This window comes from Artemia sp. Qi Xiang Cuo, chromosome 21, assembly GCF_049724085.1.
Source record: "Artemia sp. Qi Xiang Cuo chromosome 21, ASM4972408v1, whole genome shotgun sequence".
NCBI classification, from domain to species: domain Eukaryota; kingdom Metazoa; phylum Arthropoda; class Branchiopoda; order Anostraca; family Artemiidae; genus Artemia; species Artemia sp. Qi Xiang Cuo.
The window spans coordinates 45,052,579-45,065,910 of NC_142814.1; the positions used below are offsets into that span (position 1 = coordinate 45,052,579).

Consider the following 13,332-nt stretch of genomic DNA (forward strand, 5'->3'; position numbering starts at 1 on the left):
TTTGGTTTTTCATCATCCGCTAGAGATATAACTAAATTGAATTGCACTGGCAAAGTCGAATTGGCACTGCAATTTTCAATTTTTTTGCGCACAATTTTTTTTTTTGGCACTGCAATTTTGCAATTTGACAATTTTTTTTAATCATAGAATTGGCATTTGGATTTAACTCCACTCGCTCGGTAATGAATCATCCAATTTTAAGGTTTATGGTCACTGTGTAATTTTTTGTATATTATTTTCCTGCTCTCCTATAGTCTTCATATAATTACAAAAAAAATACTTTTGATATCACTCCATAGCTGACATTCGACTTTATGCATCTGCCGAACTACATCTTTGAAATTTGTTCTTTAGATTGAAAATACGTTGAAATTTGTTGAAAACCGCTGAAAAACAAAAACAAATTCCCTACTTTTTAAGCAGATTGAGAATCTTCCAAAGACATAAATATTTTGTCCTTTTTGTGCAAGTTACAGGTGCAGAATTGTCGTAAAACTGCTCGTTTCAAAGTGAACATATACCTTAAACTAATTGTCGTAATGCAGGGTCATCGGTATTTAGAGTTTCAGTTGAAATTAGATCATAAATTTCGACTTTGGATTCGGTCACCAGGACTCATGATGAATAACAAATACATAAGTGGCAGTCCACGTTTTTGAAATTCAAATACGCTGCCGCCTTTCTAAATATCCGTTTTTTATCCAAATCATTGATTATTTCATCAAAATTTTGTTTCGCAATTCGAGCGACGAGATCGCGACGATCTTGAGTGGACTGATCTTTTATAAATTCATTATCATCAGATATAATAAACCCTGCTTCTTTAATTTTTGGCTGATCAGGATTGCAAGTCATAGTTATGGGGAAATCTGGTTATCCAAGGCGATGAACAATAACCATTGCATCTTCAAAATGTTTAGCATAGTACCGTCTTGATCCGCGGAACGGTGATGATAGTATTACTTTTTCACAAACCACTGCATTCTATTTCGCAGCTAAGTCGTTGATAAGTGGGGTAACACCTACAAAGTTATCGGCTAAAATGGTTTTTGATTAAATCTTATCCACTGGAGACGATCACGTTCGACACGAATAAATGGATCGACAACCTGGAATTGCTGGAAAAGTCTTCCGCCATAATGTTAAGCATCACAGACTGTCTGACGTAGATCAAGTGACTTCGTGATTTGATCTGACATAGATCAGGTGATTGGGTCAAAAACCGATTGGTGATTGGGCGCTAATTCAAGCCATGTTAGATGTGGACGACTTGAATAGGGTGTGAATATCTACAGTTCCTCCTGACGTTCCACCTGGATAAAACAATTGGTGGCACTTTTGTCTTATAGCCACCACACTTAAGATCTTGTATTGCAACCCTGAGACAATAACTGGTTTTCATAGTCTTTATATCAGACAATATTAGCTTTGGCTCGGTGGGAAACAACATTGTAGCTATATTTTAATTAAATATTTAGTCGGTATTCTGGTTAGGTTAGTTTAGTTTACGTATTTAATATAATGCGGTCTAGGCGGCCCCACTTCCATAATCTTTTGTTGCAGTTTTCATAATTTTGTTGATAAAGTATTATATTTTCACTATATTTTGTTTTATTTCATTAGCATTAACAAAACTTTACTTCTCGACAGAACTTGAGTGCGGTGGACACTTGTGTAAGACACAAGTACCCAATTCGTATATAAAGGGCTCCACACGATGATCAGTATTTTTTAAACTAACAACACTATTGCCACGTTGTTATACAACCATTTTATTTGACGAAAAACTATGGTCAGCATTAAGAGTAAAAACAACGCATACTTTGTTACATGTAGGAGGGTTTAACCGTCTATAATGAAGACCATCTTACACAGTAAAAATGTGCTGTGCATTTGGAGGTTGTTGTCCCAGTAAAGCAGCACGTTGATTTATATCATACTCCACTTTTCGCATCCCCACATAACCTTTGGCATAATTATTTTGGTCTTGCAATATTTCTTCAAACAAATTCATTAAGGTAAAAGGGATCCAATAATTTAAAGGATGTGCAAGGCGTGCGTCAACATCCTCATCCGTGTCGAAAAACATATTTAACCACATTCCTTTGTAAATTATGGAGGTGGTAACACAATTAGACGAAACAAGCAGGAATTACCAAATGATTCATCTGTATTTGATACTCTAACTTGGGGGATATGGAGTACTCAACAGTGAATATAGCGTTGAAGGGTCCTAATGGCTTGTAATTAACACTTGTGTGGTTTACGGCATCTTTGTAGGTTAGTACTGGGTTGTGTGCCATAGCTTGCTGCCGTCGAATATTATCACAGCATTGTTCTTGTAACCGCATGTTTCTTGGTACCTCATTTTTATTTTTGATTCATTGCGATCCTCGCTTTCGCTTATCTTCTAATCGAAAATTTCTTGTACTTCATTTTAGTGTTAAATTCGTTGCGATTCTCGCTTTCGCTGGTCTTCTAACCATGTATTTCTTTGTGCTTCATTTTCACTCAACCTTAAACATTTTTTCCGCGCCCTTTGCTTTAGCTGTTCGGAATGGCCTTGTCACGGTTGTGGGTCTTGGTTATTATACAAAATTGTCTTTGTGTTGTTCAAACGACGTATCATTTCCAAAATTATAAATTTGTGCTTTTCGAGTCGTCCTTTCGTATCATTTTTAACAATTGTGTGTTGTTTTGGGTCGTTCTTTCAGCATATTTTATTTTTATGCTAATGAAATACTTTTAATAGGTTTGCCAAAGCTGTAAAGGCGCCATCAATTGGGAAAATGCAATCCCTTCACGTAAAGCTCATTCTAGTTTTAATTTAAAGGGAAAGTGACAAAGTAGTGGTTGTAGTTTATATGTAACAAGAATTTTCTTTATTAATGTTGTTCAAACGACGTACCATTTTCAGCCTTTTATATTGTGCCATGACGTCATTGCAATACTATCATATATTCTTTGCTCTTTATATGCCCATGAATGTGGCGCCGTTCACGTCAAACATATTTTTAAAAAATTAAGGCCCTAAACAAAGGTCCCTATACTCGAGATCTATCTAGTTTTTCAGACCAAAAAATATTAATGTGCCATTTTTGGCAATGTGCCATTTTTTGGCACAAAAAATGCATAGATACACAATTATTGCTCGTTTAAAGAGAGTCGATCATATGCACCGCGGGTTCGCTACCAGACAAGTTTGCTGCGTTCGAAATCCATGAATTGTTTATACTTTCTGCAAAAAGATTGACGTCACTCAAATATAATAAGAACATTTTTTTTCTTATTGACATTGCTAAAATACCTTATGTAGGCCGACCACTAAATACCAGTTAACCATTTTGTACCAACCTTAATATAAGCAGCACTTAAACTTAGTTTTGCGTTTCATATTTTCGTAAGACCTAAAGTTAAGATTTTTGTTCCAGTAGATGAAGGGAGGGGGGTTACTTAAGCGATTCTGTCATTGGTGCTTGAAAAAATAAACAGAATGGTAAATATTGCATAATTCATATAAATGATCTACGAATAAAGTGAGCATACCACTTGATGCCTTTTTACGCTCTTTCCGAATATAATAATCATTTTTGACGCAAATTCAATTTTAAGCTCTTTACGGACCCTCAAAGATGATACCTTTTTCTCCTATTTTAGACACGGCTTATATACCTCTGTTAGCGTCACTCTTGTTACAACCGTTTACCCATAAGAATTGACAGCGACAAATTCAAGAATAAATAAACGCATGAAAAATATATAATATATTTATTTGGGTAAAATTAGAAAGGTTAGGTTAAAATTCAATCTGCGCGAAAAACGATTAAGCTATTATATTCGGACTTCCCCATTCTTTGGTGGAACATTCAATTTCAAAATACCGAAAAAAACAACAACAAATAATCAGAAATTGAAATTTTAAAGATAGAAAAACGATGGAAAACATACCCCAATAAGCCCAGACACGTCCTGAAGCTTGTCTAAACCTGTAAGCTGTTCCAACTCGACCGGATTGTCAAAAATTCGCTTCAAAAATTCAAAACCTTCTTTGTTGTAGGTTTCAACAACCTGAAAAAAAACTGACTTAAATTTATCTGCCTCAAGTCCTCCATACCTGCATATAGACACGTTCAGTAAAGCTTGGGGACATAGTGGATGCAAACTATTACCCGTGGCTGAAAGAACTTGATATTGATGAATCGGTCAAATCACGAAGAATAGTCGTGAAATATATAGGCGTTCTAATTGATGAAACAATGTGTTTTTCAGAACACATTCAGTGCATATCAGTGCATATAACTCATTCAGTGCATATAACTCATTTCTTCCCCCAGATGTTATGTTTTCTCTTTATTATGCTTTTATTTTTCCTTACCTTTCTTATTGCTGTTCTGTCTGGGGTTGTACTAATAAATCTCTTCTCTGCTCACTTCAAAGAGCCCAAAATAGGGCAGTAAAGGCTAATTTTCTTCCACCTCGTTTTTATCCTTCCTCTGATCTTTATAATGATACTGGACTAGCTCCGCTGGATCGTATTGTGGTAAAAGTTACCTTTATTTAGCACATTCTGCTTTTCTAGGTACACTTCCACCATCTCTGCAGCAGTTTTTCTTTCTGTCAGGCTCAGGTAGGTACTCTTCTTTTTTACGTAGCTCTTATCGCAGGTTCATTTTACCTAAGCGATCAGGTAATTTTACCTGATCGCTGAATCAGGTTCATTTTACCGACAGCAGGTCAGAGGTCTCCTGTTTATCGATCTATTTTACCATGGAACTCCATCCCTCCTGATGTCCCTCTATCTCTTTCTGCAAAGGCACTTTCTCACTGGGTATTTCCAGTATAGTATTTCCCCCTTTTTCCTCTTTTTTTATCATTTCATCCAAATTTATATGTCTTTTTTTTCATTCAATATATTTCTCTGATTTTTTTTTTTTTATATATTTAATCCTAATTTTCAATCTCTTCTTCGTTTATATATTTTTTTTCAGTTATTTGTGAAGTTTCCTGTTAATTCTTCTATTTTCATAAATGTCTCTTGATCCTTTTTTTTTTTTGAGTATGTTTTTTTTCTGTTTTTTTATGTGCTTTATAATAGTGTCTAATTTGTTTTGTTGGCCCTTTACAAGCTGAGCTTCTTGGGCGTGTATAAACTTTAAGTTTGTAATTGTTTTGTTTTTAGTATTAATAAATTGATTGATTGATTGATATCCTCGAAGATTGCAAGAAATGTAGGATTGTTAAGAAAACTGAAATACCAATTTCTTCAAAAAGTATTACGGCTTCTTTATTTTTCACTAATCAATCGATATTTATTGTATTGTTGTTCGATAGGGTCTAATACATTTTCGAACCATCTTAAGCAGTTGCGGTCACTACAAAACCGAGCGATGAGAGTGATATATGCGGTTGAGAGGTTGAGCGGTTGAGAGCCGAACTTCTGTAAGATCCATCTATTCTCGCGTCCAAATACTGCCGTTCTCTGGATTAAGTAAGTTTTATAAGGTTTGGTTTATGTTTGATATTATTAATCATTTTGTTCCGGTTTACTTTTGGAATATATTTTCTACTGCTGCGGATCTTCAGAGTTATGGAACTAGACAGGTAAGTCAGTATAGGAGACCACTGAGGGTGTCGACAAGGTCAGTATTTTCCAGTCGCCATATTCTTCCAGCGCTGTGAAATGCCTTCTTTGTTGAAAAATGAGTTAGATAGGACTGATTTCCGTTTCCAGTTAAGCCGTCATTGCTTGTATGAGTATGAGTTATTTTTTTTTTCGAGCAGAATTATAATTATAATGCTGTGTTGATATGCTGGTAGTTGGAAGGTGTGGTAACCCGATGCATATGTGTAATGTAGAGTATTCTAGGAGTAGCCATACAAGCCGAGAATACTTGGCTTCGTGTTTTTTTTTGTATATATTAGTTATGTAATAAAGATCTCCATTTATTAAAAAAAAATGGCACCTTCTTCTTATCCAAACTATTCGGTTTTCTACAGTTTACTCCCTAAATTTCGTCACGTAATATTTATCCTGTAATTCACCAATTTTTCTGTGTTTTAAATTCAAACAAGAACAAAACAGAGAAAAGCCATGAGGTAAGAGCATTTTTCTGTTCAGGAGTTTGAAAGCAATAAAAAATAAAAAAAGTTAAAGAGGAGTTTTTCTGTTCAGAGGATTGTCGGTTGTTTTCTTTATTGGAGCTAAAAATAAAACTTGGACAACTTCAAATCTTTTTCAAAAACGATGCAACTAAGAAAGTAGCCATCACCTTGCTGGAATTACTTCCTAGAATAATAAACTTATTTATTAAAATAAGTCAAACTCAAAACGAGCAGAAATCAATCTGAGTAGTGTTCTAAACCCTATGCTTTCTAAAATTCAGAATATAATTTTTATTTTACTGAAAGAAATTTTTTTAACTGTTTCTATCTATAAATTTAAGAAAACAAATACTAACTAAGATCTCAAGGAATAAATATTAGCATATGTATATTAAACTGACAATTCACATTTCTTTCAGTAAATTCATTTGAATTTTTTCAGTAAAGTACAAATTATATTCTGGCTTTTGGAAAGCATAGGGTTTAGTTCAGTAAGGCTTGGGAAAAGAGTGGATAGTACCTTCTTCTTATCCAAACTATTCAGTTTTCTATAGTTTACTCCCAAATTTCATCACGTAATTTTTATCCTGTACTTCACCAATTTTAGGCTGTTTTAAATTCAAAAGAGAACAAAACAGACAAAAGCCGAGTGAAAGCAGAGGAGCCGACTCCATCACGGTAGTAATACAATCCGAAACCAAAACTAAATCCATCATTCACAAGCTCCCCTCCTCTCCATTTCTCTTTCAATGCCTATTTTTGGCAACCTTGCATACTTCATTTGTATAGTATCACATAATCCCTGAACTTTTTTTTTTTATTATAGTCCTGGAAAGTTAAACCAAACTACATTTCCGGTGTAGAGCATTGTTTGACTTCCAGTCTCTAAACGAGTATCTAAAGGTGTTCTTATAGAACCACTCTGGAAACAATGGCGTATCTAGAGGGGGGCAAGGGGACGACCGACCCCCAGGGCAGCCTCTGAAGGGACACCAAACTGAGGTATTTTTTTACTTGCAAGTGATGATGGAGAGAGGGGCAAAAATCGACATTTATCCCCGATCGCATAGTCATCTAAAATTAGTACCCAAACCTAATCTTGCACACTGAGCTCTCAAAACCTTTTAAAAATTCATATTTTTATGTCACTAACATTCTTATCTAGGGCAATCGAATCACCTGCGTAATCCACTTTTGGAGCCTTATTTCTTCCTTAAATATCATTATCTTCCACAGCCTTGACAAGCTACAAGACCTATCCCCTTTGAGAATAAAAAAAAATAAATAAAAACAAGTCTTTATAAATGGGAATTAAAAAAAAACACTATTTATCTTCTGATTCCAGATAGAACAGTCAATAAACGTCGCTTCCTACTTTAACCGCATTAATAATAAAAAAAATTCAAAGAGTTCGTGGAAACGAACTGTAAGTAAGGAGCGACTCAACTCAATAGTAACCCAAACTCTAAAAAACAGAATTTTGACAGCAATAGATAAGCAAAAGAGTTTGCTCTTTACTTTAATTCCAAATATATAAAATTCACTAAGTTTATACTATAACTACTTCTGCTCTTACAATTTAACTAAAACGAAATAATGTAAGTGTATCCAGGTTGTTAAAGAGCATAGATAGAATTTTGGGGATTGGTATTAAGTTTTATTTTTCAGGTCATCTTGAAGAGGTACAGAACCAAATTAAACAATACTACTTTTTAATCAGTTCATACATTTTATTTTCGACTTTGGAAGATTTACGAAGCAAGAATCTACGTTCCCCAATTCATAACTTTAAAATTGGAAACCTTATTACAATTTAAAATCATTATTAACTTTCTTTACAATTCAAAATTGTAAACAAATTTTATAACTTTGCCATGGATTAAAAGGCCTTTGTCAAAATAGTCATCTAAAATAAATAAACCAATAAAATTATAAATGTTCAACAGTACAAGGAACAAACCAAAGAAAGTCCCCTCGAAGAAATATCACTATGTATAAATAAATGATTACCAATTATCATCAACTGAATGACTTAAAGAAAAGAAATAGAGAGAGGGCAAGAGAGAAAGAGAGAGAAAGAGAGAAAAAAAACAACTTACGATATCAGAACAAGAGGAGCATTTATTGAATGCCTCAGTTGCAGGTAATACTATGTTATGGCTATAAATATCACCACGAATACAATGTGGCACTAATCCCAAAGGTCCTTCTATGTCTGAAACATCTGAGGAAATAGCTGAGGGTGCGTCAAAACTGAAAATCAATAAACAAATAAAATAAGGCTTTCTTGATTCAAAATAGAATGAAAAAATGGTTTTATCACAAAAAAACTAAAAAGAAAAAATATAAAACAAACAATGGTCAATTATTGCATTCAAAAGCTTAGTGCGCAATAAGAAACTAAAAGTAACGAAAACAAGAGTAATGAGTAAAAGAACAAAACAAAACAAAAATAACAGAACAAGCAAGTAGTTAAAAGTGAAAAGATCGAGGATAAATAAGTAAAACAAACGAATCAAAAATCAAATTATTATAAACCTGTGTTCACCGTCTAAACAATACTTTTCCATACAAATTTAAATAATGATTTAGTCTCTACGAGTCAAAGAATGTTAGTAGAGTTCTCTAATGTTGTCGGACTTCGACTTCGTTGTCGACTTCAAAATGTTTTCAGAGGAAATTTGTGATGAACCTGGAGCACGAAAAAGGAGTGCTTTTTATGACAGTTCAAATGATCTAAATTTGTAAGGATGAAACGGTTCTCATTACAAAGCCCAGTTCTTATGAATAGTAAAACTGCTGAGTGTAAATCTGCCAAGCAGCTAAGAACTGTTACACTAAATCATAGCCTTTATAATTCTTACTTGGATTGTTTCTTGAAGGTGTTGGGAGGAAGAGGGGGCAAATATATTTAAGTGAAATTGAGCGGAAGTTAATCCTATGAAAGAACCGTCCCTTAACTTGCCAGAATCCTCCCTAAAAACATCTTTAGAACGGATAATAACTGTTGTACAACTAGAACTAAATATTCCCTAGAAGTTACACACTGTCTGTCTAATGGACTTTTCCTAATCCCAACACAGAAAGTATGCAAGGAGCATACTACTACTACTAACAACTCATGGTAGCACCAAACCACCTCATGCTAATACAGCTACGCACACTCCTCCGTCCCGATCAAAGCCTCCCTCTTTATACCCTCCCAAGAAGTTCCATTTCCCTTGCATCTTTCCTTAGGATATTCTTCCACCCAAATCTGGGGCGACCTCCTTTTCGTTTGGCCATAGGCGGTAGGCCGAAAGGAAAAACTTTGGGAATCTGTTATGCTTCATCCACAAAACTTGTTCTAGTGATCTCAACCTTCCTGTCATTATAAGCCTAGAAAGCAGAGTTTTTCGGTACATTTTTCGGTACAACCGAACAAGAAAACTTGTTCTTGTTCTCAACCTTTCTGTCATTATAAGCCTAGAAAGCAGAGTTTTTCGGTACAACCGAACAAGAAAACTTGTTCTTGTTCTCAACCTTTCTGTCATTATAAGCCTAGAAACCAGAGTTTTTCGGTACATTTTTCGGTACAACAGAACAAGAAAACTTGTTCTTGTTCTCGACCTTTCTGTCATCATAAGCCTAGAAAGCAGAGTTTTTCGGTACAACTGAACAAGAAAACTTGTTCTTGTTGTCAACCTTTCTGTCATTATAAGCCTAGAAAGCAGAGTTGAACCACATTTTCGGTACATCTTAGTGTTTGAGATACGGTAAGTCAGTCGGCTCGCCCAAAACAATCGGTAGGCAATTTATCCGGAAAACATCTAGCAAATCCTGCTCCATTTTTCGCAAAACTTCCAAAAGTTCTTTCATTTTGCTGATATTTGCATCTAGGATACTAAAATCATCACCATAATATCTAAGTCTATGAGAGTTTTACTTCCCCATTTGATTCCGTGTTTTCTTATTAACCTTGCTGCGCTCTGTGGGATAGAGTCCATCAACGTGACAATCTGGATATTTCGATCACATATACAGCTTTAGTATTTCTGCTGATGAAGATCGCTGTATATGTGATCAAAGTATCCAGACTTTTGTGTCAGTTTTTCACTGTCTAATAAATGGACTTACCCCCATTTAAACGTTTATTTGTTTGGCATGGTTAGGGTACAACCAGAAGGCATTGCAATTTCTGTTCGTTTTTGGTTTAATTTATTTACTGATAGTGATTTGTGCTAGTTTTACGCTTGGAAAATTATTTGACTTCATTTTTGCTCATTTTTGGTTTAATGGAGTTCTTTTCTTTAAAAAAAACAGCTTATTTTGCGGAAAAAGTTTCTGGAATAAATAACAAGAAATACCAATGCCGATTACCCCAGACGAAAGAAGTCGCAGATAACATCGTATCAAGATTTGGGTATGACGAACCACTGACGTCAAACCAAAAATTAGCATTTGTAGCAGAATTTTCTGGTGATTTGGGGTAAATATTATAAGGAAAAGGTCTATATGACATTTTCATCAGGATTACGCTTTTACCATAAAATTCTGTGACTGCGCTCTTGTATCTGTAGCACAGACACAATTATTTCAGTTTGACGTCTGTAGTAGAGTGGCCAAATGGGGTGCAATTGCGCCACTTCGGCGCTTTTTTGAGACGGTTATGTTTTGAATTTTCAAAATCAGCACATTATCGGCACAACATAATTGCCAACCAAGTCCGTTGATTTTGAATTGAAAACCAAGTATTTTGCAATAGGCATCAACGCATGGGTAATTGTAGAAAAAGCCAAGACAGATAGTCCAAGTAATTGAGAGGCAAATGTTTAAATGGCTGCACGGGTAAATGGCAGGAGTAAGTATGACTCTCTTATTGGACAAATACTTGTTTGTTAGTTTTTGGAAATGCGCCAAATGAATGGGAAATAGTTCATTTGGAGCATTTTCATAAGAAAAATGGAGCCATTGGAGCATTTCCACTTTTATGGCGGCGCATCTTTAAATCAGACCCCCTGGTAACACTGGTCTAGTCCATAGACATACATCAAATACCGCAGATTTACAGAAAGATCAGTAGAAGTCGAAATACTGGAATTGATATCCATTGGGTTGCATTATTACAAAACGGCTAAGATATTCCTTACCTACAAGCCTGAAACAGCTAACGTCATAAATATTTTATAGTTTAACAACATTCTTTTTTAGGACAACTGAATTTCAAACTAGTATCGAGAAATAGAGAAACTATTTCTTATGCGATGAATTCCATTTCATGTACCCACAAAATACTTATGATTAAAAAGACAAAACTATGCAAGGGTTCTTTCTGGTCTATCATTAATAATCTAACATTACAATACAAAGTAGGCTAAATAAAGACACAGTGCCAACTTTACACAAGTAAAATAAACATGACACAATTGTCTAAACATGAGAAAGTAAGGCTTTTTGTCAATATAGTCGTTATTCTCATATTGAAAAGCGCGTGTCTATCAATGCTATTAAGTTATACTGTAATCAAAGGAAAAAAATGTCGGATTTCAATAGTCGTTACTGCTAAGTGACTAGAACTCACGCCTCTCAAACCTCTCGAATTGGAAAGGTAAGCTCCAAAGCCACTAGGCTGCAGTAACTAATAATAAATAATGTGTTATTGAACATGTGATGATTCATTAGTTTAGGAGCATTATTGCCTATGTCGTGACTCGGCCAAATCGAATAATTGTAATTGTCGTTGAGGCACGTATTCTAACTGTATATTTCTCTGTTCTTCATTTTGTTTATCATTACTTAAGACGTTTTTAATAGCTTTTGCTTTAGCTGCTCGGATCCGTCATATCACATTCGACGGTCTAGGTTTTTCATTTGCTCTCTAGGCCTTATGAAATTGCTTAAAACGCCTAATTATCTTATCTCAATTATGAGATAAAAAATTTCAATTTAATTAAGAAATTCTGTTGTGAATTCAATTCTTCCTACCTGTTAAAGCATCAAAGAATCATCCATTTAATAAGTTTTTTTTTCTCCTGGTTGCATTAAGGATCGATATAGTTCATTATAAACGGGGACTATGTAAGTTTCATTGAATTTTTATAGTAATGATTAATTAGACTGATCCTCTGGATAACATACCTTAGAGAAGCAACTTTCAGAAGATGTTGCTTTCAAGTTATCTTGTCAATAGATTATTTCAGTTAACACGGGCCAGAGGTCGTTCTCTAAAATAAATTCTGGCAAAAAATACGAAATTCCACATTTTTGCAGATAGGAGCTTGAAAACTCTACAGTAAGGTTCTCTGATACGCTGAATCTGATGGTCTATTTTTCATTAAGATTCTATGATTTTAAGGGGGTGTTTCCCCCTTTTTCCGAAAATAAGGCAAATTTCCTCAGGCTCTTAACTTTTGATGGGTACGACTGAACATGATGACACTTATTTATTTAAAATTAGCATAAAAATCCGACTCTTTTGATGTATCTATTCTTATTAAAATTCTGTTTTCAAGAGTTTCGGTTACTATTGAGACGAGTCGTTCTTACAATACAGTTCGTTACCCCAAACTGCTTGAACAGAGAAAAAATTACAAACAGAGAAAAGCCTATGGCTTTAACTTATTTGGAATATTAAGAGACGAACCTGAAAGATTCAGGCAGCAAACTTCCATTTAAACATGATTTTATTATCTTAACTTTTAGTTACAATGTGCCGAGGTTTGTTCTTTACTCGGTTTCAGCTATATATACTGAAAGTAGCATAGGCCCCATTTATTATGAATGTTATCGATCCTTTATGTAAAAACACTTGGAAAACCTACTCTCATCAAGAGGGCTACTGACAACTTACCAGCTCTCATCAAACTACCCTCATCTCGTCTACTATTATGAAAGAACACTGAGCCATATGACCCCTAAACTTTTCCAGAGCCTTACGTCCTCATCATTTTCATTGCTGTTGTCGTATTTTCTGCCATTGGGGATTATTATTGTCGTCCCTTTACTGAAATCCTTACTGTGGGGATTTTTTAGCTTTTCTGTCATTTTCCTTTGATTTGGGAAAACTGGATACAAATTTTGCCCCCCCCCCCAGGACTTTGATGAAACTATGCCCACTGTTATTAGTTACAAGTATTGAGCTTTAACTGTAATTGACTTGCAATAATTAGAGTCAAATACCTCAAGTGATCTTAGTCACTGAAATATTATCCTGATGACTTTTCTGAATACAGAACGACCGAAACAGAAATT

The 13,332-nt window shown here is 34.8% G+C and overlaps 1 protein-coding gene across 2 annotated transcripts in view; it reads right to left on the minus strand.

The window, feature by feature from the left end:
* Atg7 (Autophagy-related 7) overlaps positions 1–13,332 on the minus strand; it is a 112,857-nt gene that overhangs the window by 20,756 nt on the left and 78,769 nt on the right. For both annotated transcript variants that reach the window (XM_089106522.1, XM_089106521.1), the window contains exons 11-12: positions 8,202–8,355; positions 3,949–4,068 (exon numbers count right to left, since the gene is read on the minus strand). In XM_089106522.1, the coding sequence (XP_088962648.1) occupies positions 3,949–4,068; positions 8,202–8,355 (274 nt within the window). The remainder of the gene's footprint in view (positions 1–3,948; positions 4,069–8,201; positions 8,356–13,332) is intronic.